At 37.7% G+C, this 22,284-nt stretch overlaps 3 protein-coding genes across 12 annotated transcripts; 1 reads left to right on the forward strand and 2 right to left on the reverse strand.

Moving 5' to 3' along the window:
• Positions 1 to 47: 47 nt before the first annotated feature.
• LOC110851859 (delta-1-pyrroline-5-carboxylate dehydrogenase, mitochondrial) lies at positions 48 to 12,138 on the forward strand. Of its 5 annotated transcripts, none has more exons than XM_035854047.1 (17): positions 48 to 186; positions 443 to 505; positions 640 to 793; positions 858 to 951; positions 1,041 to 1,260; positions 1,335 to 1,475; positions 1,617 to 1,713; positions 6,202 to 6,366; positions 6,461 to 6,680; positions 6,758 to 6,883; positions 6,999 to 7,064; positions 7,143 to 7,173; positions 7,240 to 7,412; positions 7,492 to 7,541; positions 10,403 to 10,568; positions 10,634 to 10,752; positions 10,874 to 12,138. In XM_035854047.1, the coding sequence occupies exons 4-17, from the start codon at positions 881 to 883 to the stop codon at positions 10,987 to 10,989; spliced, it is 1,761 nt and encodes a 586-aa protein (XP_035709940.1). In that variant the 5' UTR covers positions 48 to 186; positions 443 to 505; positions 640 to 793; positions 858 to 880; the 3' UTR covers positions 10,990 to 12,138. The 5 variants fall into 5 exon arrangements, 4 of the variants coding, with proteins under 4 accessions (XP_035709940.1, XP_035709941.1, XP_035709939.1 ...); XR_004835334.1 differs by lacking the exon at positions 443 to 505 and having other exon boundaries at positions 49 to 186; positions 10,874 to 11,439; positions 12,033 to 12,138; XM_035854046.1 differs by lacking the exon at positions 443 to 505 and having other exon boundaries at positions 49 to 186.
• LOC118436293 lies at positions 1,729 to 6,140 on the reverse strand. Of its 6 annotated transcripts, none has more exons than XM_035854055.1 (7): positions 6,016 to 6,140; positions 4,199 to 5,269; positions 3,556 to 3,755; positions 3,405 to 3,484; positions 3,006 to 3,341; positions 2,575 to 2,932; positions 1,729 to 2,506 (listed from the first exon to the last, which is right to left on the reverse strand). In XM_035854055.1, exons 2-6 carry the CDS (start codon positions 4,241 to 4,243, stop codon positions 2,667 to 2,669), a joined length of 927 nt encoding a protein of 308 aa, XP_035709948.1. In that variant the 5' UTR covers positions 4,244 to 5,269; positions 6,016 to 6,140; the 3' UTR covers positions 1,729 to 2,506; positions 2,575 to 2,666. The 6 variants fall into 6 exon arrangements, with proteins under 6 accessions (XP_035709948.1, XP_035709946.1, XP_035709944.1 ...); XM_035854053.1 differs by having other exon boundaries at positions 4,199 to 5,872; positions 5,967 to 6,135; XM_035854051.1 differs by lacking the exons at positions 4,199 to 5,269; positions 6,016 to 6,140 and adding an exon at positions 3,866 to 4,190 and having other exon boundaries at positions 1,729 to 2,168; positions 2,245 to 2,506.
• LOC110851858 (CCR4-NOT transcription complex subunit 1) lies at positions 12,139 to 22,271 on the reverse strand. Its single transcript, XM_022099773.2, has 16 exons — positions 22,120 to 22,271; positions 19,994 to 22,019; positions 18,535 to 19,728; positions 18,150 to 18,440; positions 17,395 to 18,030; positions 17,090 to 17,266; positions 16,702 to 16,998; positions 16,359 to 16,591; positions 16,160 to 16,262; positions 15,921 to 16,049; positions 15,591 to 15,777; positions 15,305 to 15,519; positions 14,931 to 15,215; positions 14,231 to 14,794; positions 13,686 to 13,985; positions 12,139 to 13,470 (listed from the first exon to the last, which is right to left on the reverse strand). Exons 2-16 carry the CDS (start codon positions 21,968 to 21,970, stop codon positions 13,162 to 13,164), a joined length of 6,897 nt encoding a protein of 2,298 aa, XP_021955465.1. The 5' UTR covers positions 21,971 to 22,019; positions 22,120 to 22,271; the 3' UTR covers positions 12,139 to 13,161.
• Positions 22,272 to 22,284: the final 13 nt, after the last annotated feature.

Genomic DNA, 22,284 nt, shown 5'->3' on the forward strand with positions numbered 1-22,284 from the left:
TGATTCGGGTTGGTTTCACATCCCGCGAGAAATTCTCACGGATTTTCGCCAAATCCAGTCGTCCAGCCAGTCTCTCGCCATAGTCGTCGTCTCGTCGTCAGCCAGTCCTTCTCCTCATTGTTTCCTGTCGTCGCCAATGTGCCTGCACAATCGACGAGGTTCATAAGCAAAAGATAAAGGTGAAAGGTAGGGCAAAACAAAATTAATCAACCGGAAAAAATATGATGGTTTCGTATTTTGTTTGTAGTAGTACAAAATTTGTAGCGTACACATTTTTAAATTCGCAGTTTGAAAGATTTTTTTCAATCGAAATTTGAAGTTATTTTCATTAATGCCAACAGTACACTGATCAGCGTGCCTTTCAGACATCAGTTTGCATTTATATGATTTACATTCACTACTTCGCTCATATTATTGTCTTTAACCTGTTTTGTTGTTCAAGTTCAAGTTCAAGGTCATCCACTAATTGTCCAGTTAATTAGCAAACTGGAAGGACAAAATACAGGTGAAAAGCTACTAAATCCACAGGTTGTGTGGTACAACAGATCGAGCTACATATTTGTACTAACTTGTATTTGATGAAGATTCGACCATATAAAATTCACCATACTTGTTTTCTTGGACTCTTTCTTCTTTCAGGATTCGCCAGTAAATCTCCCTGGCCAATTTTCGAGTCTTCCAGTGAACTTGACACGCTTCGCTATCAACTTTCAACCACTCGTTCATCTCCAACTTTTTTCAAGCTCTACTAGTTCTAAAATTCTCTGACTCATTTTATTAAAAAGACCAAACGGTATAATTCTTTTAGTATGACAAATTTTCAGACATCCGAAAGACATGTGTTTTTGTTTCAACAGATACCACCAATCCTGATTGCAAGATGATAAGTTACCGAGTTCTGACACATCCCCGCAGTATCATCACTACTGCAAGGATACAACTACTTCAACCGTAATACATAATTTTGTGCATCACATGTGTTATCATTACCCTTGTTCTATGACCAATCTCATCTTTAAAACTTTTTCACTTGTTTGTAGGCAAAGATCATTGACCCAGTTAACGAAATCCGTCGTCCCTCCAAATGAATTTGAAGATTTCAAAGTCGCCAACGAACCAATTTTGGGGTATGACAAGGGTACAAAGGAACGGAGGGTGCTAGAGTCTGCATTGGAAAAATATTCATCGGAAACAATGGAAGTTCCCATCGTAATTGGAGACAAGGAGTACAAGACAGACAATGTCAGATATCAAGTCATGGTTGGTTTTTACATGCTGCTGCTGCGACAATTGATTGTTAAATTTTAACCAAACATCTATTTGCAAAATTTTAGCCCCATAATCACAAGAAAAAGTTAGCAAAGTTTTACTATGCAACGCCGGATTTGCTCAACTTGGCAATGACAACGGCTGTAAAAGCACAAAAGGAATGGGATAGAGTTCCTTTCAACGATAAGTTCAAAATGTGGTTAAAGGCAAGTATTTTATATTACAAATGCTCGTGTATGTAAATGAAGGGTTATATAAATTAGTTAATTACTTATTGGGCAAGAGTATCAAATCTGCTGAAATGAATCCTTATTGCATGAGATTTATTTGTTGTTTCACTGTTGAAGGCAGCAGATATGATGGCTGGTCCTTGGAGACCACGACTGAATGCTACAACCATGTTGGGTCAAGGCAAAACCGTTATCCAGGCCGAGATTGACGCTGGTAAGAAAACTGGAATTGATTCGGATGATTTTATTACAACTTTTATAAATGACAATAAAATGCCTGTGCTTATTAATTAATTGACGCCCTTCGGTCCCAAATACACATCCATCTTGAAATTCTTCATCATGTAGGCATTGATGATGTCCCATGACTTTTTATCAATAAATGTAGAATTAGTTTGCTTATTCAGAGAGAGAGGATGAGCTTGAGCAGTGTACTCGCTTGCATTAATACAATTTGGTAGCTGGAAAAGAGACGCCAATAATGAACAAATGTGGAGGTGGAACTCCCAACGATATCTCTCTTCTGTAGGAACTATTCCGATAGGGACAATTTGAGGATCGGGATGATCCCCTTTGTTGTTTTTATAGTCCACCACTGGGTCGGCTGCGGCGTCTGTCCTCTGATGCACATCTAATTTAAGAGCTTGGCCAGCATAAATTACGAATGGGCTGGACACAAAATATAATGCTGCGACTTTTTCTTCTTGTTTTAAACTTTTCTTGGGTTTGTTGTTATCTGCCCCACCTTTAACCTTGTTCCCCCTTTCTAGAAGAGATCCAAGACTTTCTCCAGCATTTGCTTTAAGGATAAATGGTATTTCCATCCCAGCTTCCATCCCTGCATCTTTTGACTTAATCTTGTCATGAACTCTTAATTCCATTCCTTGAAAATTCATCTCTTCACGAAACTCTTTGTAGGCAGTATTGGGTAGGTTTATCATCATATTCAGACAGATTACTTTAATAGTTGTGTCGGGCCACAAAAGCATCTTAAAGAGTGTTGTAGTCTAGAATAGATTACAAATTAATTAATTATGGTTGAACTTATGCATTAAAAAAGAGAATCTGGAACTACTTGTCTAGCAGTGTAAACCTTCATCAATTCATTTTCATCTGAGAAGTAGCGACGTCTTTCTTTTATCTCCGTCAATTCTGGGGTTGGTTTGTTTAAATCAGCCCTTTCGGTTTTATATATCGACCATCCCCGATCGGTGTGCTGGCATTCTGTGTTTTCAAGGCGTCTGTTGCAATACTTTCCTTTCCCTGTTCATCCCCAGCAGTAAAAATAAACGACGCGATGACATGAAGGATAACTTCATTTTTCTTGTTCTTTGCATCTGTAAATTGTCCCAAAACAAATCCAACATCTACTCCTTTGTGGATATTACATTTCGGAGAGGCCTCCATCGTAATTTTGTTGTAATTCACACAATCTGCAACATAAATGGTAACGATTTCATTGTACAACTATGTAATTTAGCAGGAATTAAATAGACAAAATCTTACTGGGGTCAGCTGAACAAATCCAATGACCACTAGGCAAAATGGCGAATAATCCCCAGGGTCGCAAACTTTGTGGACGGGTGTCTGGTGGTTTATAAACCACTCTGTTCTTTGTCCCTGGGACCTCCAACCCTTCTTTCCCAGCAGCTTTTATCTTATCCTCTGCTTTTGTCCGTTCTGCCGCAGTAAGTGGGCCGTGTGTGGTAGTGATTACTTCTGGGGTGAGGGGTGTCAATTTATCCGACTTATCTGAAGTTTGTGAGCCAACATCCATCGGTTGTTCCTTCTCCTCTCGGGCTAACTTGCAATAAAGTTGCCACAACTTGTTATCACCTTTATCTGAAATAGTGTCATAAGGCATATTAGATTGTTGCCGGACTTAAATGGAACAACATTTCTCACCCTCAGACTTTCTTGACATCTTTTTCTCGGTCCTCAACACCTTTGTTATCTTCCACCATGATGGGACTGGCTTAGGATCACTAAAAATTTACAAAATTTAATCTGTAATCATTTTACTGCATTATTTCACAATTTCACCGTTCTTTCTTACCCATTATTATCAAATTCCCTTGTCTGAATTGTCCTATTTACATATCTGTGGGTTGGATTTGTGGGAGGAGGCTTTGAATATCGTTCCTTGCTCTCCACCATCCTCCACTCTCGTCTTGTCGACGTGTCATCATCATCATCCTCATCCGAATCTGGTTTACAAAAGCGGAAGACTTTCTCTTCATCCTGTTCCATTTCCATCTGCATTGCAGTTAATATAAATTAATATAATATAAATTAATATTTTTTTTTATAAATATCTATGTCCGTTTATTAACATAAAACATTGATAAAATATGAAATACACTTACTGTTCGTTCAAAATTAATATGCAGTAAAGTCCTCAAAATTTTGTAAAAAGTCAAATGGTCGAAGTTGCTGGTTGACATTGACAACGATTTAATTAGGTACATTTTGTCTACTTTTTCAATGAATATTAGGTGAAATTTGGAAAATATAAACAAACTCAATCAATGGAAACCAATCATCCGCCAAATAACCTTTCAGACTTTTTACTGCATATTAATCTTGAATGAACAGTAGTTGGCTTGGGGAGTAAAGGAAAAACCACCCGAAAATTAATATTAATTATTGCAATAGAAACAAATCATCAAATAATACCATAAAATATTGTTAATAGTTACCTCATCAATTTCATCTCTTTTTCTTAGGTGAGGCATAGTAACCATGACCTCTTGAAAAAATGCATGGTTACGGCGAAGCCTAAGTATGCAAACAGACCCCCCCTCCCAAAATTCCACTCAAGATTGTGGCAAAACGGCTAATCGTATCAAAATGGTGTAAAAGGCAATCGTGTAGACCTTGCTGGGTAGATGATGCCCGTCAGGTCTAGAGACTTGACAATCTTATTTTAACCCATTTTAAATCGATTTTAAACTTTCAAACGACTGGCAAATTCACTTTTCCCATGCAAAGGTTGTGACTCGTCCATGTTTTAATGTGCGGAAATCTATAACGCGTCATTTAAAACAAACCCGAGCGAAATCGGACAAGAAATGAAAAAGTTTTCTTGGTAGCATCTGCAGCCAGTTACGTTGCTTGTAATGTTTCTTCATTACTTATAACAAATACTCGTTTCTATTAGCAACCAGCACAATAGAAACATGTAAGCTCTGCACTTACATATGCAAATATCTAAACATGTAAATATGTATGTACATGTATGCACTTTTAGAAATCCAGTATTAAAATAGTACCAAGCGGTATTCAGAAATGACTACAAAAATGGTATTCATAACTAATGCTCTGACGTAATCATGTTTCGTTTTCTCCCATGTGAGAAAAATTTCACGGTGAAAATGCAAATTCTCTTTCACGTTTTCCATCATAACTTTGTTTAAACTAAGGATGAGCATTACGAAAAATCCTGAAACACGTGTTTAATCATTTATCTAAGGATACATAATTATCGTGTTTTCGTCAAAATCGGAGCTAGACCGCTGGCGTCATCGTATTGCAAGCAATAGGAACCACTGAGATTTCAATTATACCAGATTTCTAAGTGTGTGTATATACAAAATACATGTATGTATGATGTTGATGCATTTCTTGCCCTTTAGTCCACGGGTGATAGGGGAATTTAATTTGGTGTTCCACGCATTCACACCCACTGGAGAATTAATTGCATATTATGTAACGCATCCAGGCTAATGAGATTTAATTTGGTATCTATTATTGATGACAACTTAAAGAGACTTAAAAACAAAAAAATAAACTAATTCTTTAAAAAAAACTTAGGTGAGGCTTGCTTAAAAGGGAGAAACAAGAGGTTCTCATCGTGTAATAAAATAATATGCTACATCAATGTTCATCTCATGATTTATAATTTTAGGTGAATACAACAACAAATTATATGCGTTTCGGACCATTTGCCTCGCCGTGGGCCATTTTATGATTCAAATAATTAAAATAACTTGAAAATTTATTAGCGCTCAGTGCATTTGATACACATATGCAGTAATAATTCATATGAAACGATACAGGATTTAGTTAGATAATTTCGTTATCCATAATCTATTGGTGATGTAATGTACGAAGCTTGAGTTAGTTTGTAATATTATATTTCAGAACACTAAATTTTAAAAACTTCGACCTATCTTTAAAATATATTCATGTAGGCCATCAGTATAAGCAGAATCGAATAGTAACGAAGATTGCAACTTATGTATATTTAGGTACAACCATCAATATGGTTGCACATACTATATATATACATATATGTATTTGTATGGAACAATTAATCAGGCCCACGGCGAGGCAAATGGTCCGAAACGCATATAATTTGTTGTTGTATTCACCTAAAATTATAAATCATGAGATGAACATTGATGTAGCATATTATTTTATTACACGATGAGAACCTCTTGTTTCTCCCTTTTAAGCAAGCCTCACCTAAGTTTTTTTTTAAAGAATTAGTTTATCTGTCTCTTTGACTTCGTACTGCTGGTGGGTGTGGCTGCCCCCTTCTTTTTGGAACTCATTGTTCAGAAATAGTAAATCAATAAATATATTTCTAAAAAAACCACCGGTTCTCTTTGTGCTTTCAAAACTCGCTGCGTAAATCTTGGATCGTAACTCTATGATTTTGTATGATAATCTGTCTGAAATGAATATTTTGTTTTTGCAGCTGCGGAACTGATCGATTTCATAAGGATGAATGCATTTTTTGCAAAAGAGGTGCTAAAGTACCAACCTCTCAGTCCTAGTCCGGAGGTGTACAGAAATCATCTTAAACTGAGAGGGCTTGAAGGGTTTGTTGCTGCGGTAGCTCCATTCAATTTTACAGCTATTGGTAAACACGAAACCATGCAAAAACAGAAGATTTTTTCAACTTTGTCCATGTTTTTTTGGGGGAACCATTGTTTTTACGCTTCGCTTTTTTGCAGGAGGAAATCTTGCATATACTCCAGCTCTGATGGGAAATGGAGTGTTACTCAAGCCCTCAGACACTGCAGTGCTATCCAACTATGTCATATTTCAAATTATGAAGGAAGTTGGTGTTCCATCTGGTGTAGTCAACTTTGTTCCAAGCGATGGTCCCGTTTTTGGTGACGCTATAACAGCATCTCCTGATTTGGCTGGGATTAATTTCACTGGATCTGTTCCGTAAGGCTGAGATTTAAATAATTTTTTTTTGCTACGGTATAGTTTTTAATCTAAAAGTATATTTCTCTGTATGGCAGAACCTTTTCAAGATTATGGAGTCAGGTTGGGAACAATCTCTCAAAATATAAAAATTTTCCAAGGCTTATTGGGGAATGTGGTGGCAAGAATTTTCACTTTGTTCATCCTAGTGCTGACGTAACAAGGTAAGAAGAAGTTATTTTCGAATGCTCACATAGTTAATTAAACTTATAACCTAAACCTTTATACACTTGTATGGTTTTGTTTGTTACTTAGAAAGTTTACTTGCATTTATTACAGTGTCGTAATGGCCACTATTCGTTCCGCTTTCGAGTATTCTGGTCAAAAGTGTTCAGCATGTAGCAGGTATCGATTAACCATTTCATAGCTCATACGAGCTCAATATAAAATTAGTTGACAAAAACAATACATTTCAATTTCTAGGATGTATGTTCCCCAGTCTATTTGGCCTAAGGTATTTGTTTCTCAGTACACTCATGCATATGTCGCCACGCTAAAGGTATAACCACATCTGGTACAGGTGAAAGAAGGACTGGTTGAAAATATGAAGAAGCTGAAAATAGGGCCTGTGAATGACTTCTCAGTATTTACATCAGCAGTAATTGACGAGCGAGCCTTTGATAGAATTTCCGGCTACATTGACCATGCCAAAAAGAATCTGACCATCTTGCAAGGTGGTGAATACGACAAGTCGTAAGTTTTTCATGATCTTTGGACAGTAATGATTACAAAAGTGAAGGATTGCATATGTATGTACGACTTACTTATACAGGGACGGCTACTTCATTAAGCCAACCTTAATCGAAACTAAGGATCCCATGGGTAAGTCTCTAACTTAGTTAATCAAAAACATCCATCACAAACACAGGAAAACGATGCGTTCTCGATCTCCAACTTTTCAATCAAGTTATTGAGACGGGTGATCTCATGCTTCAATTCGATCACTTCTTGTTTCAATTTTTTCTCTTTCTCTGATTCCTCCAGAATTATTTCCTCTTCTTGTTCTTCCTCTTGATGTTGTAGTGACGATGATGATGTTGAGGCAGCTTGGTTGGTGATGGTTGCACAGGGTGCCGTGTGGCAATACTTTTTCATTATATATGCATGAATCTCTGCTGAGTTGTCTCGTCCTTTCTCCCATCCGACTATTGTACTTGATGCTCTATTGATAGTTGATTTGTTTATTTTATGCTCCTTCAGGACATCAGCGAGAGTGACATGTGGCAATGAATACGCATTTAGAGCTTTTGAAAGGTCATCCGGGGTCCACGGTACTTTACCCTTGTTGTATGAAGCATTGTGTAACCCCTTTGTGAAGGTCAGGATCACTCCATAATGATCAGCTGGGAGATCTATGCAAAAAACACAAGTGGGAGTTTTTGTGATTTAGTGTGATTTATTGTTATTTATGGTTATAACGACTCACCATTCTCCATTATCTTCTTTTTGGCCGTGGTGTGCCATTCGGGAGCATCCACGACACGATATGCCAGTTCTGGAACAGTACGGAACCCCGCCAATAAGTTCAACTTTCTTCCCTCAAGTCGCCCAGAATATCCCTGCGAATTCGCCAAGTGTCCAACAGTATCTGTCATAATTATTAGAATGATATTATCACAAAAGTGATAATAACTTATTATATAACTTATATTAACTTTTCACAAAAGTTCCCATAAAAGAGACCCTGAAAATCATCAAAAAAAGACTTCAAGATTATGATAACCTAAATGAACTGACAAAACTCTCAATCAATGATCTAATGGAGCTGATTAAAATTTGCTTAAAATCCACCTATTTTAAATACAATAGCAAATTTTATCACCAAACTGAAGGTACCGCTATGGGATCCCCCATCTCACCAATAGTCGCAGAAATATTTATGCAAGAATTGGAAAAAAAGCTTGTCAAAAACAATCGCAACATTATCTACTGGCGTAGATTTGTGGATGACGTCTTTGCCATAATAAGGATTCGAAGGAAAAGCCACATTTTAAGTCTAATCAATTCGTTCCATGAATCCATTCAATTCACATTTAAGGATGAACAACAGGGACAATTACCTTTCCTGGATCTCATGCTGTACAAGAAACCGGACAACTCGATTGGTCATCAAATTTACAGGAAGCCTACGCATACAAACTTGTACCTGAATTATCACTCTTTTCATCCCCCGGCACACAAAATTGGCGTAACGGATACCCTGCTGACAAGAGTTTTAAGACTGTCAGATGAAGACCATTTAGAGAATGAAATCAAATACACAATCAAAATCTTGGAAGAAAATAATTACCCACGAAAAATGATTGAATACAGACTGAAGAAAGTCAAAAACAAAATGCAGTATAACAATAACAACAACTCACTAGACGAACCAGTCAAAAGAATTATTTTACCGTGGGCAGGTGAAACCACCACAAAAATTGCACGATTTCTAGAAAGAAAACTAGAAATGAAAATAGGTTACATTCCTGGCCCGAAGTTATCCAGAATGCTAACCAACACTAAAGAGAAACCGAGAACAATAAATTGTGGGATTTATTCAATTCAATGCAGTAATTGTCCAGCAAAGTATATTGGAGAAACAGGACGTGATTATACTACAAGAATTCAGGAACACATTCATGCCATTAGAAGTGGAAATGTAAGATTATCTCCTGTTGCTCTACACATGCATGAACATGAACACAATTTGGACCCAAATTCGTATAAATTAATTCTAAAAGAACCTAGAAGATATTTTCGAAAATTTAAAGAAGCACTGTTCATCAAAAGTACCACTAACAAGATGAATATTTCGAGAGGAGTCGCAGTCAGCCCTATCTGGTCAAGTACACTAACAAACTTTTTAACATATACACAATAGCCCTCAAAGTCCACGTAAAAATTTATAAATGTAACCATGTAATTATTTGATATCAAACAAAACTTGACGTGGAGGAGGAAACGTACACATGAATTTTAGTTTACAAATATATTTTTGCCTGATGAAGAAATTCTGTATGAATATCGAAAGCTTGCAACAATAAATACTTCAAGTTAAAATGTCCTCTGATGCCGATGTAATGGATCAATATAATGATATTATCGTTAATTAATAATTATTTTAAGAAATAATATTTAACTAATTAACCCGTCAAATACACCCTGCAAAACCCCTTCATATCGGTCGCATCCTGGTCAGAAAAAGTCTCTGTACCAGGGATGCGTATTGCAAGTTGGGGATGAAAGAGAAATCCCATATCTTTCAGATTCCTGAAATAAGTAAAAAATAATGTAAAAAATACATAAATATAAAAACAGGGTGCCTCACATGTCGGCACAAGCTGCTATCCCATTTTCGTGATTTGATGATTGCGAGTTAAAATGAATCCTAGCTGCTTCTTTTTCTTCAAAAATACTCCCACCAATGGACCATTTATAAATATGGACTCCGTCAGCGAAAAACCAAGGTGCCGTCCAGCACCACTTCGACATATTTGAAATAGTAATAAAATAATACTATTAGTGTTATTTCAATAAATGGAATTTGAATAATTAAATTAGCAAATATTAAATCAGACGGAGCGAAATTATTATTCGTCGTTTTCTGTTGGCTCGAATAGCTGGAATGATGGATGTGTGCCGGTTTTGGCACCCTGTCACGTCTCATCTCGCCCCAAACCAATAAACATTCAATTTATTTGTATTTTTTTCGGGTACTCGACCACAAGACAAGATTATGAGGGAGGAGATATTTGGACCAGTGTTGGCAGTTTATGCCTATCCTGATGCAGAAGTTGAAAAATCGCTCCATCTTGTCGATACTTCTACTCCTTACGCCCTGACAGGAGCCATTTTTAGCTTGGATGAGTAAGTTCCTCATTCATAAATATGTAATTCATGTTCATACATTTATACGGGATTTCGACTTGCAGGGCATTTTTAACTCATGCTAAAGAGTATTTGAAGTATTCCACTGGAAATATGTATCTCAACGATCGATCAACTGGCTCTGTAGTTGGTCAACAGCCATTCGGAGGAGGTCGTATGTCAGGTATTATCCTATCCATCAACTTTTCACTTCAATCAGCATTCACTTAACTTATTCCAAGTTTGCTAATTAACAAATACATCATAGTACCAGTGTTGCATATAACAAAATGTTGTGTTTTTAGGAACGAACGATAAAGCTGGTGGGCCACACAACATTCTCAAATGGTCTTCTCCAATTACCATCAAAGAAACGTATGTCCAGACAAAGGAGTGGACATATTCATACATGAATAGTTAAATTTGAAGCAATCGTTTGAAACTTGAAACACGGATCGGAAATTACCGAGTGATCGAAATCATAGTGTGATGTTTACTGTATTGTATAATATAATGTAACAGAATGTGACCAACACGAGTCAAAAAAGAAAGTTCGTATGTCGTGTCCAATTTTAATTTTACTTGTGATCCACATTGTTTGTAACTAATGCTCACCAGATCTTATTTCGCATATGATATGATATGCAATCCAAAAGTTTTTTTCTCGTTTTTATTAAATCCTTCGCTTCGCTTCGTTTGGAATTGTGCTTTAAAAGTTTGACTTTGTTACTTGTTCGGTTTTTATGAGGGTTCATTTGTCCTCTTCTCAAATCAATTTGTTTCGTGTGGAATATGTTATAGTATATAGACGAGCTGCAAAGTATGCACTATATCCTTTTAACTAAATGGACAATAATACTTTCTCAAATTAGTATTTTATCAACGATCAATTTTAGCATATGTGGCTGTCTCCATGAAAAGGGACCTTATTCATACTTTTCTCATTTTGTACAAGCGGCAAAATACCAAAACAGAACACTTTCAGCGAAACCCATTTCGTCAAAAAGCTGAATTGGCGAAATAAACATTAATGTTAAGCATTCCACCTCAAATTTAAAACTTACGGTTGTACAGGCTTGCTTTACCTAATAAAAATAAAAAATTTGCGCCTTGACCTTTTCCAGGACCTTAACGTGACCTAGACACTTAATAAAACTTAAGGTCATTCAGGCTTGTATTGGCCTGTGCAAATCTAATATTAGCGCCATATGAGCTACAATATTAAATTTTAAAACATTGTTCTAAATTTAATCAGTATGAAAATTTTCGCCAAAAGGTCGTTTTGCCATATTGTCGATGCAGCACTTTGAATTTAAATAACTTTACTTGCATTTGACAGATTGAGCTGAAATAAATGGCAAATTAAAGTATAAGGCAAGAACCTTCCTAACAAATTAAAGTCGCTAAAGTAGATATTTGATGAATAAGGTCCCTTTTCATGGAGACAGTCACATATGTATGTAGTGTGTAGCACGCAATCAACAATGTACCTTGATGAAATAAATGTGTATCCCGTTGGTGCATGAAAAAAATAATGAATAAATAAAGTCGAACAATTAGAAAATCACAATTTCTGCAAGAATTTAAAGAAATTTATTATTACTTAATTAATTAATGGACTATCCATTCATGATAAGAACTATTATAAAGTTGTACATACATAAGTACACACATATATACAATATACATTTTCTCACATTTTCATACATAACTACATACATAAATCTGAGCATGTCATAATTATGCTGTCGACGAAGAAGAATAATTGCACGCATTATGATTATTGATTTATTAAGTAGCCGTCGAAAATGTGTTCCAAATTCTTCTTTACAGAATTGGATAACAATGCGTCGTGTGTGACTATATTTGATCATATAATAACTACAAACTTTACGTTATTGGTTTTTGTGAGTTCCACAATTCTTGTGAATTTGCGTTTTTTAAAATAAATTGGACATTTTCTATGCCAGGTAAACAATCGACCATCATTCATTATTATTAACCAGTCCATATAGCTCGACCAACATACATATTTACATTTTTACACTAATAATTAAGGCATGCAACTCTAATAAGTAAATTTTAAATTATTATGACTCTCAACTCAACTCAATACAATTCATTCATTCATCAACCCTGATTATAATTACAATATGCTATGTGTGTGGCTGCCAAAATATTCAAATCTTACTTCTTTGTTGAGTATCGAACGAGTCTTAAATACATATTTTATTCATCTACAACAAAATGTCTGCTTTATCCGTCAGTCATAGGTCAGTCTGCCAACAACAGAAATACTTTTATCCTAACAAAGACTCGACTTAAATTCGTCTTACTACATTAATCAATCAATCTTCAATTTCTAATTAGCTAGTTAACAAAAGAATAAGCACGGCCAACGTGTAATGCATCAGTCAGCGCATTTAAAAATTCTAGTGGTTAAGTTAAAACTCACTACACTTACAATAGTAGTAACCGGGACAAGAGAGTAATTAGTATAATAATAATGGTCATTATTAAATATCATCACTATGAACATTGAACGTTCACTACTTTAAACTTTGAACATAATTATTTGGGTACTTTTACATTTTTATTCTAGGCTTAGAATATCTACGGAATCCATCGACATTAGACTTGTAGAAATGGGTGGTGGATTGGTCGACAAATTTAGGACAGGCTGTCCTGACGACCCAACTGGGACTGGGGTGTTCTTAGTGACCATGCAGGACCTGGCCACGCTTTCAAAAAGCTTGATAACTTCTGGTGCACAGTGAACAAACTCATGGGCCCAAAATTTATAAGCCCCGTTCTTGATGAGCTCAATGAAGGTTACTAAAAGTCCCCAAGGATGTGGACGATTCACCACCAGTCGCTCAAGCAACACCCTTGTGATTTGCTCCTAGAAAAAAGTAGCAAATATAAATTAAGTATTTCCAATATGTACTATATCCAACCACTTTGTTATCTAAATAAATAGTTAGGATCAAAATATTTGTGTGTAGGTATTATTTTCTCAGGAAAGTTCAAAATCATATTAAAAATATCAGAAACTCTAGTCTAAAACCATCATGTTACAATACTAGCACAATCAAACACTTTTGCATGTATACTCACTTGGACAACTTCGGTGTTGGAGTGGGCAAACAGGTACAGGATTACGAGACTAAAGTAGTGGGTGTGGCTGGAAGGATATCTCAGCTGGTTGGCTAATGCATTCAGGAACAGATATCGGCCTTCAGTGTCCAAATCCACAGCCAAATTTTGGAAAATGTCCATGTGTGAGGTGTGCGCAATTGTGGACATGCTTGGAGTTTGACCCCTTGTTCGAATAGCATTGATGTGTTGTGTGCCCACGAACAATACTAGAGCATTCAGGAGTGGGATATTATATCTCGTGCCATGTTCGTTCGACACCTGCAAATAATTTGCAATACAATTGTTACAATTTACTCAGAAAACTTTGATAAAAGTAATAAGTAAAGCACAGTAATGAAATAACGCGAGTAAAAATTAATAAAATATATTATGCTCAGCAAAAATTTATCGACACCATACAGTTCAGAAACTCTAGTCTGACCATCACCGCATAATATAATAACAACACAAATCAACTACCTACGTACTATTTTTATGTGCAACAATCTTTTGAACGTACTTACCTGCAAATTTGTTCGCAATTCGGAAAGGAATGTCACAGGAGCCCTTGTTCTTAAGTAGGATTCCAAATCCGCCTTGAATTTTGCTGGTTGAATCATTCCGCCGACATTAAGAAGCACTCGAGGTGCAACTGCAGTATCTGCTAACATTTCAAATTTCAAATTTGCTGTGAATGGGTCAGGAAGCCTCATATTTCTGGGGAAGGCAGATAAGACCAGGTTTCTCATTTGGATACAGTTTGGAGGAATGGCATCCAAGAAGTGGTAACAATAGTCGCATAAGAAATCAGGAAAGTCATGTAAAATCACGAGCAAAACTCTCAGCGTTCCTCTGTACAATGTGGCGACTGGCTTTGCCAAATCTGCATTTCTCAAATACGGTTGAAGAAATTTGAAAAGATCGAGAAGGAGTTGGCAGTACATTGCCCAGCATTTATGATCAGCAGCAAGGGCAAGCATTCTTGCGATAAAAGTTCGGTTTCCAATAATTTCCAGCCAGGCATATACAAATCCAGACACTTTGAGTGGACTGAGAATATGAAGGATGTTACTGAAACCAGCAAGAATCTGCAAATATTTTTAATGGATACAAATTATTGTTTCAGTTTCAGTAAAGGTGAAAGGGTGTAAAAAAAACTTTATGCTATTAACAATTATTGATAAAACCAGAATATCACACAAAAATAGGAAAAGCTTTCATTACCTGCGTTCCAATAGTGTCAAATACAGGGTCAGATTGGTTCAAGTCTTGAAATAACATTATAAAGAGACGATGAAACGGGAGTTGTTGAAAATCCTGCTTTTGAATATCGTGATCTTGAATCAGCAATCCGGCTACGATCCCCAAAAACTTGTTCAATAGATTAATTTTGGGTTGTGTGGTAGAGTTATCACCAATATGTCTGATTAATAAAGCAACTAGGCGCACTAATGCATCCACAGATTGATAACACTTCGTCCTAACAAGGGGCGTTGAAGGTAAAGATGCCTAGCAATAAAAAAATAAACAAAAAAACTATAAATTAACGCCAGTTGAATGAAGGTATCCAATTTGTGTGTATCAGTTGATCGACTTACCTTTGCAGCTTGAAGACCTTGGTACACTTGGCTCACACAAAACTGAATACACACTCGGAAGAAACGGGTGATTATATCGTCCGATTTTAAGATTCCAGAAGCATTAAGATCATGAATGAACGATGCAAACGCTTTATTTGAATCCCTGGGCGAGCCTTGTGTGACATATAGACGAATCCACTCTCGGAACAACATTTCCGATTTTTCTACCAACCCTGATAATAGTAATCACAATAATAGTCATACATAATTAAAAGTATTACAGTTATAATATTGGTTAACATACCTTGTGAATCGTCAAATTCTCTAGTTGCATTTACCGGTGCCACATGCAGGTTTGAGGGAGTTTGAAGTGCAACTTGACCTCCACCTACAAAGTTGGGTGCTTCATGGTTCCTCAAAACCTCAATCAAATGGATTAGACCCTCAGGATGCTGGCGATTAACGGTAGCCACGCGGGACAGCATGTCGACCTAAAGAAACCAATCAATCAGGAAAAAGTTTAAACTTAAGTGAGTCGTTTACTTAGCTTGCATTTTTAACAAGTTTTTGAAATTCAGATTATTGCAGCCGAATATAGAATAGTAGATTTCATAAAGAGAGTAATCGAGCTTACAGTGTGATACAAGTCGCTTTCGGTGACGGTGACCACGGTGTTATATCTCTCATCGACGAGGTACATTTGAACTAGTTGCATCGCAAAGTTGACAGCCAAGACGTTGGTGCCTTTATCCATAGCATTGGACTAAAGACAGATAACAACATTTTTAACCATCATTCAGACTTGGAATTTGTACGTGAGTGAATAATCCATAAAATCGTAAATAGAGTTATGCACAAATAATAAATACTTACCAGATGAGCATCAAACTGAATCATATTCACCAAATTGGCTCGAATCAATGTGTCCACAGCATCAACATTGTACTTGATTTCTGGACGACTTTCAATCACGCATCTATGCACAAATAATGATGTTTGTAATAAAATCCAATATGATATCAAAATAAATTACGAAGAAATGACACTGTATGTTATTTGTGTAGGATATTACTTGGTAACTTGTCGATTGACCCAAGTTTGTCCAAAGCCACGTTCATCCTGGAGACCTTTGAGGACCATCAAATGAGCATCTCGATATCTGATAATTTCTGGATCGTTAGGAAAAGCAGTTAAGCCTTCCAATAGTCCTTCGACAGACTTTTGCAGTAAAGTGATGGCAGCAACCACGCTCTGAGATTGTCGAACTAGGCAAATTGCGTCCATCAAGTTTTTTACTCCTTGGGCCTACAGAAGGTGAATGCAAAATTTAACACACATTCAACAAGAAATAACAGTATAACGGCAAACAATATTAGCGACTCATGTAGTGTAGTAGTTCTATTATAAATATGTACCAATTGTGGGCTCGCAGGGGAATGTGACAATGCCAATCCTTGTAAGTAGTTCTCCATTTCGGTGACCAATTTTTCGTAGATGGACATCAAGTCTTCTCCAGTGCCTGGTGGGTTCTGAGCAGCGCCTCCAGACGTATTGGCTGGCTGAAGTGCTCCAGCACTACCAGTGGGAGGCATACCTCCTGAAAATCTGGGATTTAAGAAAGGCGCATCTCCTTCTGCAGGTGGAATGAATCCAGGGATGTTTCTCGAGAAATCTTCATATACTGCCAATTGTTGACTAACAGGTCCACCGGGCTACAACATTAACGAATGAATGGTAATGAAAAATAAAAATTCAATATTTTGAGATGATTCCCCAAGTTATAAACACACAAATGGTTTGTACCTGCGGTGGTTTAACCCGAATTTGTTCTGGTATTCTTTCCACTTGAAAGTTCATCATATTGGAGTCGTAATATCTCCTGTTTTCAAGTTTTGCTTGTTTTCTAATTTCATACTCGGATGATAACTTCTTATCAATCTCGACCAGACCTTTCTCCACTGCGGCCTTTTGAATGAACACCTACACGTCATGTAAAATAAGTGAAATTTAAACTTATCGAATTTTTAATAATGTTTTCAGCTTTAGTTATAACACATCAAAACATTCAGCAGTTAAAGGTGTACAATAAGCATGAGCTTTTTACTTACGCATGCAATTTCCATATTATCGCCAGCGATCAATGAAGATGCTTGTTCAATCATGTCCTTCATGGGTTGTCGATCAGCAACAGCAGCAGTCAACTGAGTTGTGAAGGAACTCTTGAGATTGTTTGTTATTCCAACGAAAATGTGATCTCGTGATGTAATCATAGCCATCCCAGCCGTGAGATAACGCATCATATGATGTGCTGCTGCTCGCATTCTGCCCTCTTCATAGTCCAAGGCAAAGTCCTTTTTGATGACCTGTTCACACGCATTGATTGTGTACTTGATGGATCGATCTACGACAGGAGCAACAAGATCTTGGATGGCCTTTTCAATGGAAGTCCGTATTGATTGCTTCAACTGTGGATTAGTTTGTAAAAGTGGGATCTGAGCATTTATGACAACATTAGCCAAGAGAGCAGGCAAATTCGCGGTATCGATGTCCATGAATGCAAACTTGGGCTCTGGAGCATTAGTGGGAAGAGTGGGCGTGGACGATAATCCCGTCATCATCACCGGTTGAAGATGATGTGGGGATGTGGATAGGATTGATGAAATGTCTTCCATATTTTGTGGTGTCGGGGCGTTGGGAAGATGGTGGTGTGTTTGGCTTTGACTCATGTCGTTCAATGGTTTTGCCTGTACAATAAATAAAAGCGCGACAATTAGCATCATCAATGTAAATAAAATTTCTAATAAGACATAAAAATGAAGAAATCGATTATTAGAAGGAAAATCAGTAAACAACGATAGCTTACCTGACTGGACTGCTCTATTGGAAGAGAAGCCGCAATGTTACGTTTGTCGGAAGATGTTTGGTAGCTCAACTGATATATATCAATCTTGAAGATATTTTCATCCTTCAATATCCCATTTGGTTTCAAGTCTCTAATTTCAATGCCTAAAGATTTGCAGAGAACTTCGATTTCAAACTTTAAGTTAAGTTTCATATCGGGCTCCTGATGTAATTCGGCCAGTACGTTGAGAATTCCCATCGTCCATGGACATGGCGGACAAAAGACTTTGCTTCTGGCACAGCTTTCCATAATCTTGCAAGAAATAAATGCATGTTCAACCTTATTTTATTCTATTCTATTCTATTCAATTTATTTTTACACGTATAAAAAAGAAATATTGTATTACCTTGGCTGCGAATGGAACGACATAGAGCAGATCTTGTAATCCTTTTCGATAAGACTCAATTATCAAACTCTTGATATCCAAATCGTCTAAAATGATGGGTTTATTTCGGAGCAGTGTAATCATGCCCAGCCAGTGCCCAAGATTCTTTAATAAGGCTCGATCTGAAAAGTTGCCAGCAGACTTGTCTGTTTTTAGCAAAATTTTTATATTCCGATGAGTCTCCTTCAGAACGTGGATGGTCAACTCTTTGGCTTTAAGAGTGTCCAACAAGTTGCTGTACAGGTTGTGAAAGTTGAGTTCTATGCTTGCACGCTTCATGACGAGGTACTGAGATATCCACGGCCAGTAATCTGTCCCCACAACTTCCTTCAATTCTTCAGATTTTTGAGGCAAGTTCATTTGATTCAAGTTGTTGAAAATGAAGGCAGTTTTATCTTGTATCACTTCAGGTGGTGGGGTTATTTTCTCGTCCTTTTCTGTTGCTACCAGCAAAGTGGATATATTGGTAGCGTTTGCAATCGATGGTCGTCCTGCGATTGAAGGTCCTGGGCCTGGAGCACTGGCAGCTGCAGCAGATGAAACAGAGGAAGCAGTAGTACTTCCTGACTTTGGCGCAATCACACCAGGACCCGAGTTTGACATTCCCTTGCTTCCAACACCAGCGGCATTTGTTCCAGGGGGATGTTGTGCAGATGATGACGATGATGATGACGTAGTTGTTACTGGAGGCTGAAGAGGACCACCACCTGATGCTGTCCGAGGACGTGGCGGCTCTTGAGATCTTGTTCCAGAATCAACATAATCAATGAGATGAGGAGGGAATTCTTGAAAGTGGGGGATGCTAGATAAATGTTGACAATACTGGGGATACTCTTTCAGTCTGTTTTTGAATCTTTCCAGAGCAGCGAGACCGAAAAAATACATTTTGCTACCAGGAGGCTTCTTGAGTGCATCAACGACAAATCGGAGTGCTACACCAAGTTGCAAATATGTCGTTACCAAACCGTGTTCAATAATTCCCCCAAATAATTGTGCAGTTGTGTGGAGTTCCTTGTCTGGATATTGTGGAAAGAATTTGTACTCTTCGAAAAGGTTCCGGAGCATGCAGGTAAATACTTCTCGCTCTTTGCGAACACTCGACTCTTGAAAACGTTTAAGCAGGTCGAGAACTTCATTAATCGTCATTGTAGGATCCTGTTGGAAAAGTAATAACATTTCTTATAGTAAACCTATAATTGATAATTGATAATGATGATGAACTTTTTCTTTGTAGGTTTTTAGAAAGAACAATCAGTTATTTAAAATAAAATAATAATAATAAATAATTAGCGTGAGTCTCTTCTCGCCGGACGTGAACTGGTGAAGTTTATACATAAAAGTTTGGAATGTAAATACAATGAAAAAGGTAACACACATAATAAATGCTAAAAACGAAAGAGGTTGACTTTTTTTTACTTACTGGAGGTTTACTATAAATTCTATGAAAGTAATTGTTTGCCTCGTCTTCTGCCTCCTTGGAGATTTCTCCTTGCATCTCGGTGAACAAGAGTGTCGCGTCGGGAAGCCCACTTCTCTTATCGATGGACGCACCATTGTTGCCAATTGCATTAGATCCTCCACCGCCCGCAGGTCCTTGTAGATTTTGACCCAGTCGACCACCAAGCATTCCCATGCCCATTGAATTGTTAATCCCACTCATCAGGGCAGCAGAGACTGCAGCAACGTTCGGAGCGCCTGTGTTTGGACCGAGTTGGAGGCTTGATAGAATTGGATAAGACGCTGATGCGGCCGGATTTTGAGAGTTGAATCCAGGTCCGAGTAATCTTGATGGGGAGCCAGGAGTCTGTCCTCCTCCGAGTGGATTGAAACCAAAATTTGCTCCTCCTCCACCCCCACCACTTGCTGCTGCATTCCCAGATATATTAAGTCCTCCAAATCCGGATGACAATGGATCACTTGACGGAAATAACTGGCCAGGTGCGGATGAAGGATTAAATGCCGAGTCTGGGTTATTAATGTTTCGATGGGGTGGTCGCAACACTCCGGGAGGGGGAGGAGGCCCAGATGGGGGTCTCGATCTACCAATGAGGTTCGAATAACTATTACCAATTGCTAGGATCGTATCACTGAGTTCTTGATTAACTTTTCCAACACACTGATTTAAACACTGCATTACAACACCAATAGTTTCAGGAGGGAGTTGCGCAGTTTTGGGAATGTTATCTTCTTTCCCGAGAATAAAGGGCACTCTGCGTTTCAACACTTTCACAATTGATGCCACAAATGGTTCACCGTGTTCTCTAACATTGTCCGAAAGCCACTTATCTAGCTTTAGGAACTCTCGACGGGATGCTAAGCATGCTAAATCTATTATGAATACGTGGGAGGAGGCGTTAAGAAGCAGTTGTAAAGCTTTCAAATCTTGAGCAATGTCCAATATTCTGGAGAGCTTAGTTTGGTCGTTTTCGCCACGAAGATACCATTCGGCCATCGAATGGATCATAATTGTTCTAAGCGAGCTAGACCCATTGTGCCAAATATACTGCAGAATAACACCAGAATTGATATGGTTCCCAAAGAAAATTGGTAACAATGCTGCAATCATCTCCTGGCGCAGGACGTTGACGGGAGACGACATTTGAGCTAGACCCAGGAGGAGGAGATCGGGACAATGTATAATTGGAAACTGGAACAAATCTTGAATAATTGGGTAACTTCCAGCGTCCGAGAGGCTGAGGAGGATGTCAAGCAATTCGATTGATTTCCATATCGCAATTTCCTTGACATCGTAGCTCTTGTCTCCACTCGTTTTTAGCATTTCCGTGGGCACAGCATGATGAGGGTGGTCGAGCAGATAGAACGAGTCGAAATTATTGGGGTTTAGGGCGGCTTTAAAGAAGTAGATTTGTGCATCTACACCAGCATTCACCCACCTTCTGTAGAATAGTTCAATAGGGAATTGATCGTTTCTAGACTGGGATTGGACTTGTATCCCATATTTGAGTCCTTCCATAAATGCCCTGAATCCCTTCCCATCTCGAATGTACAACCCTGAGAAATCTAGTTCTCGAATAACGTCCTTCCACGACAGACTTGGCACAAGTTCTATCGTGGCTTGCACAAATGGTTTCAAACTCCAATTAACAGAATCTGTCTTATCTTTGTTGCCTCCTCCATCTCCCCAGGTGGTCCCATCACTCGATGTTTGTGTGAGATCGTATGCTTTCCAAAAGCCGTTGATTATCCTGGCGACCGCTGGTGGCGTCAACTTTTGGAGTCCCATGGACATGAAAGCTGGTCGAATCTCCTCCACAGAGGCACAAACTCCAATTCCATGCTTTAGAACAAAATCGACGGCACCAGCATCGTATGGTTGGGAGGAAGAGGAGGAGGCGGAGGAGGAAGGTGACCCCCCTCCGTCCGACTCCATGGTCATCTTGCTGGTTATTTTTGTCTTGACAGCAGCAGCGGAAGATGTATATTTACTAAATTTATCATATTTATTATATACTTATTTATCAATTATATTTATTAAGGTATTATACAAGAAGCGATGAAGTAGAAAAACTGGATACTTGTTTTTACCTCAATCAGATTTGCCTCATCATATTTTACTTCACATCACATCACGCAAATATTTTTGCTTAATTAAAAAGAACGAAACAAGGAATAACAAAACAATTGGAGAGTTTTAGTGCTGAAGCTGAAAGGAGTTTCTTTCTTTATTATTTCCTCCTTTTCTGACTGTAC

Source organism: Folsomia candida, unplaced genomic scaffold (assembly GCF_002217175.1).
Source record: "Folsomia candida strain VU population unplaced genomic scaffold, ASM221717v1 Fcan01_Sc007, whole genome shotgun sequence".
Classification (NCBI taxonomy): domain Eukaryota; kingdom Metazoa; phylum Arthropoda; class Collembola; order Entomobryomorpha; family Isotomidae; genus Folsomia; species Folsomia candida.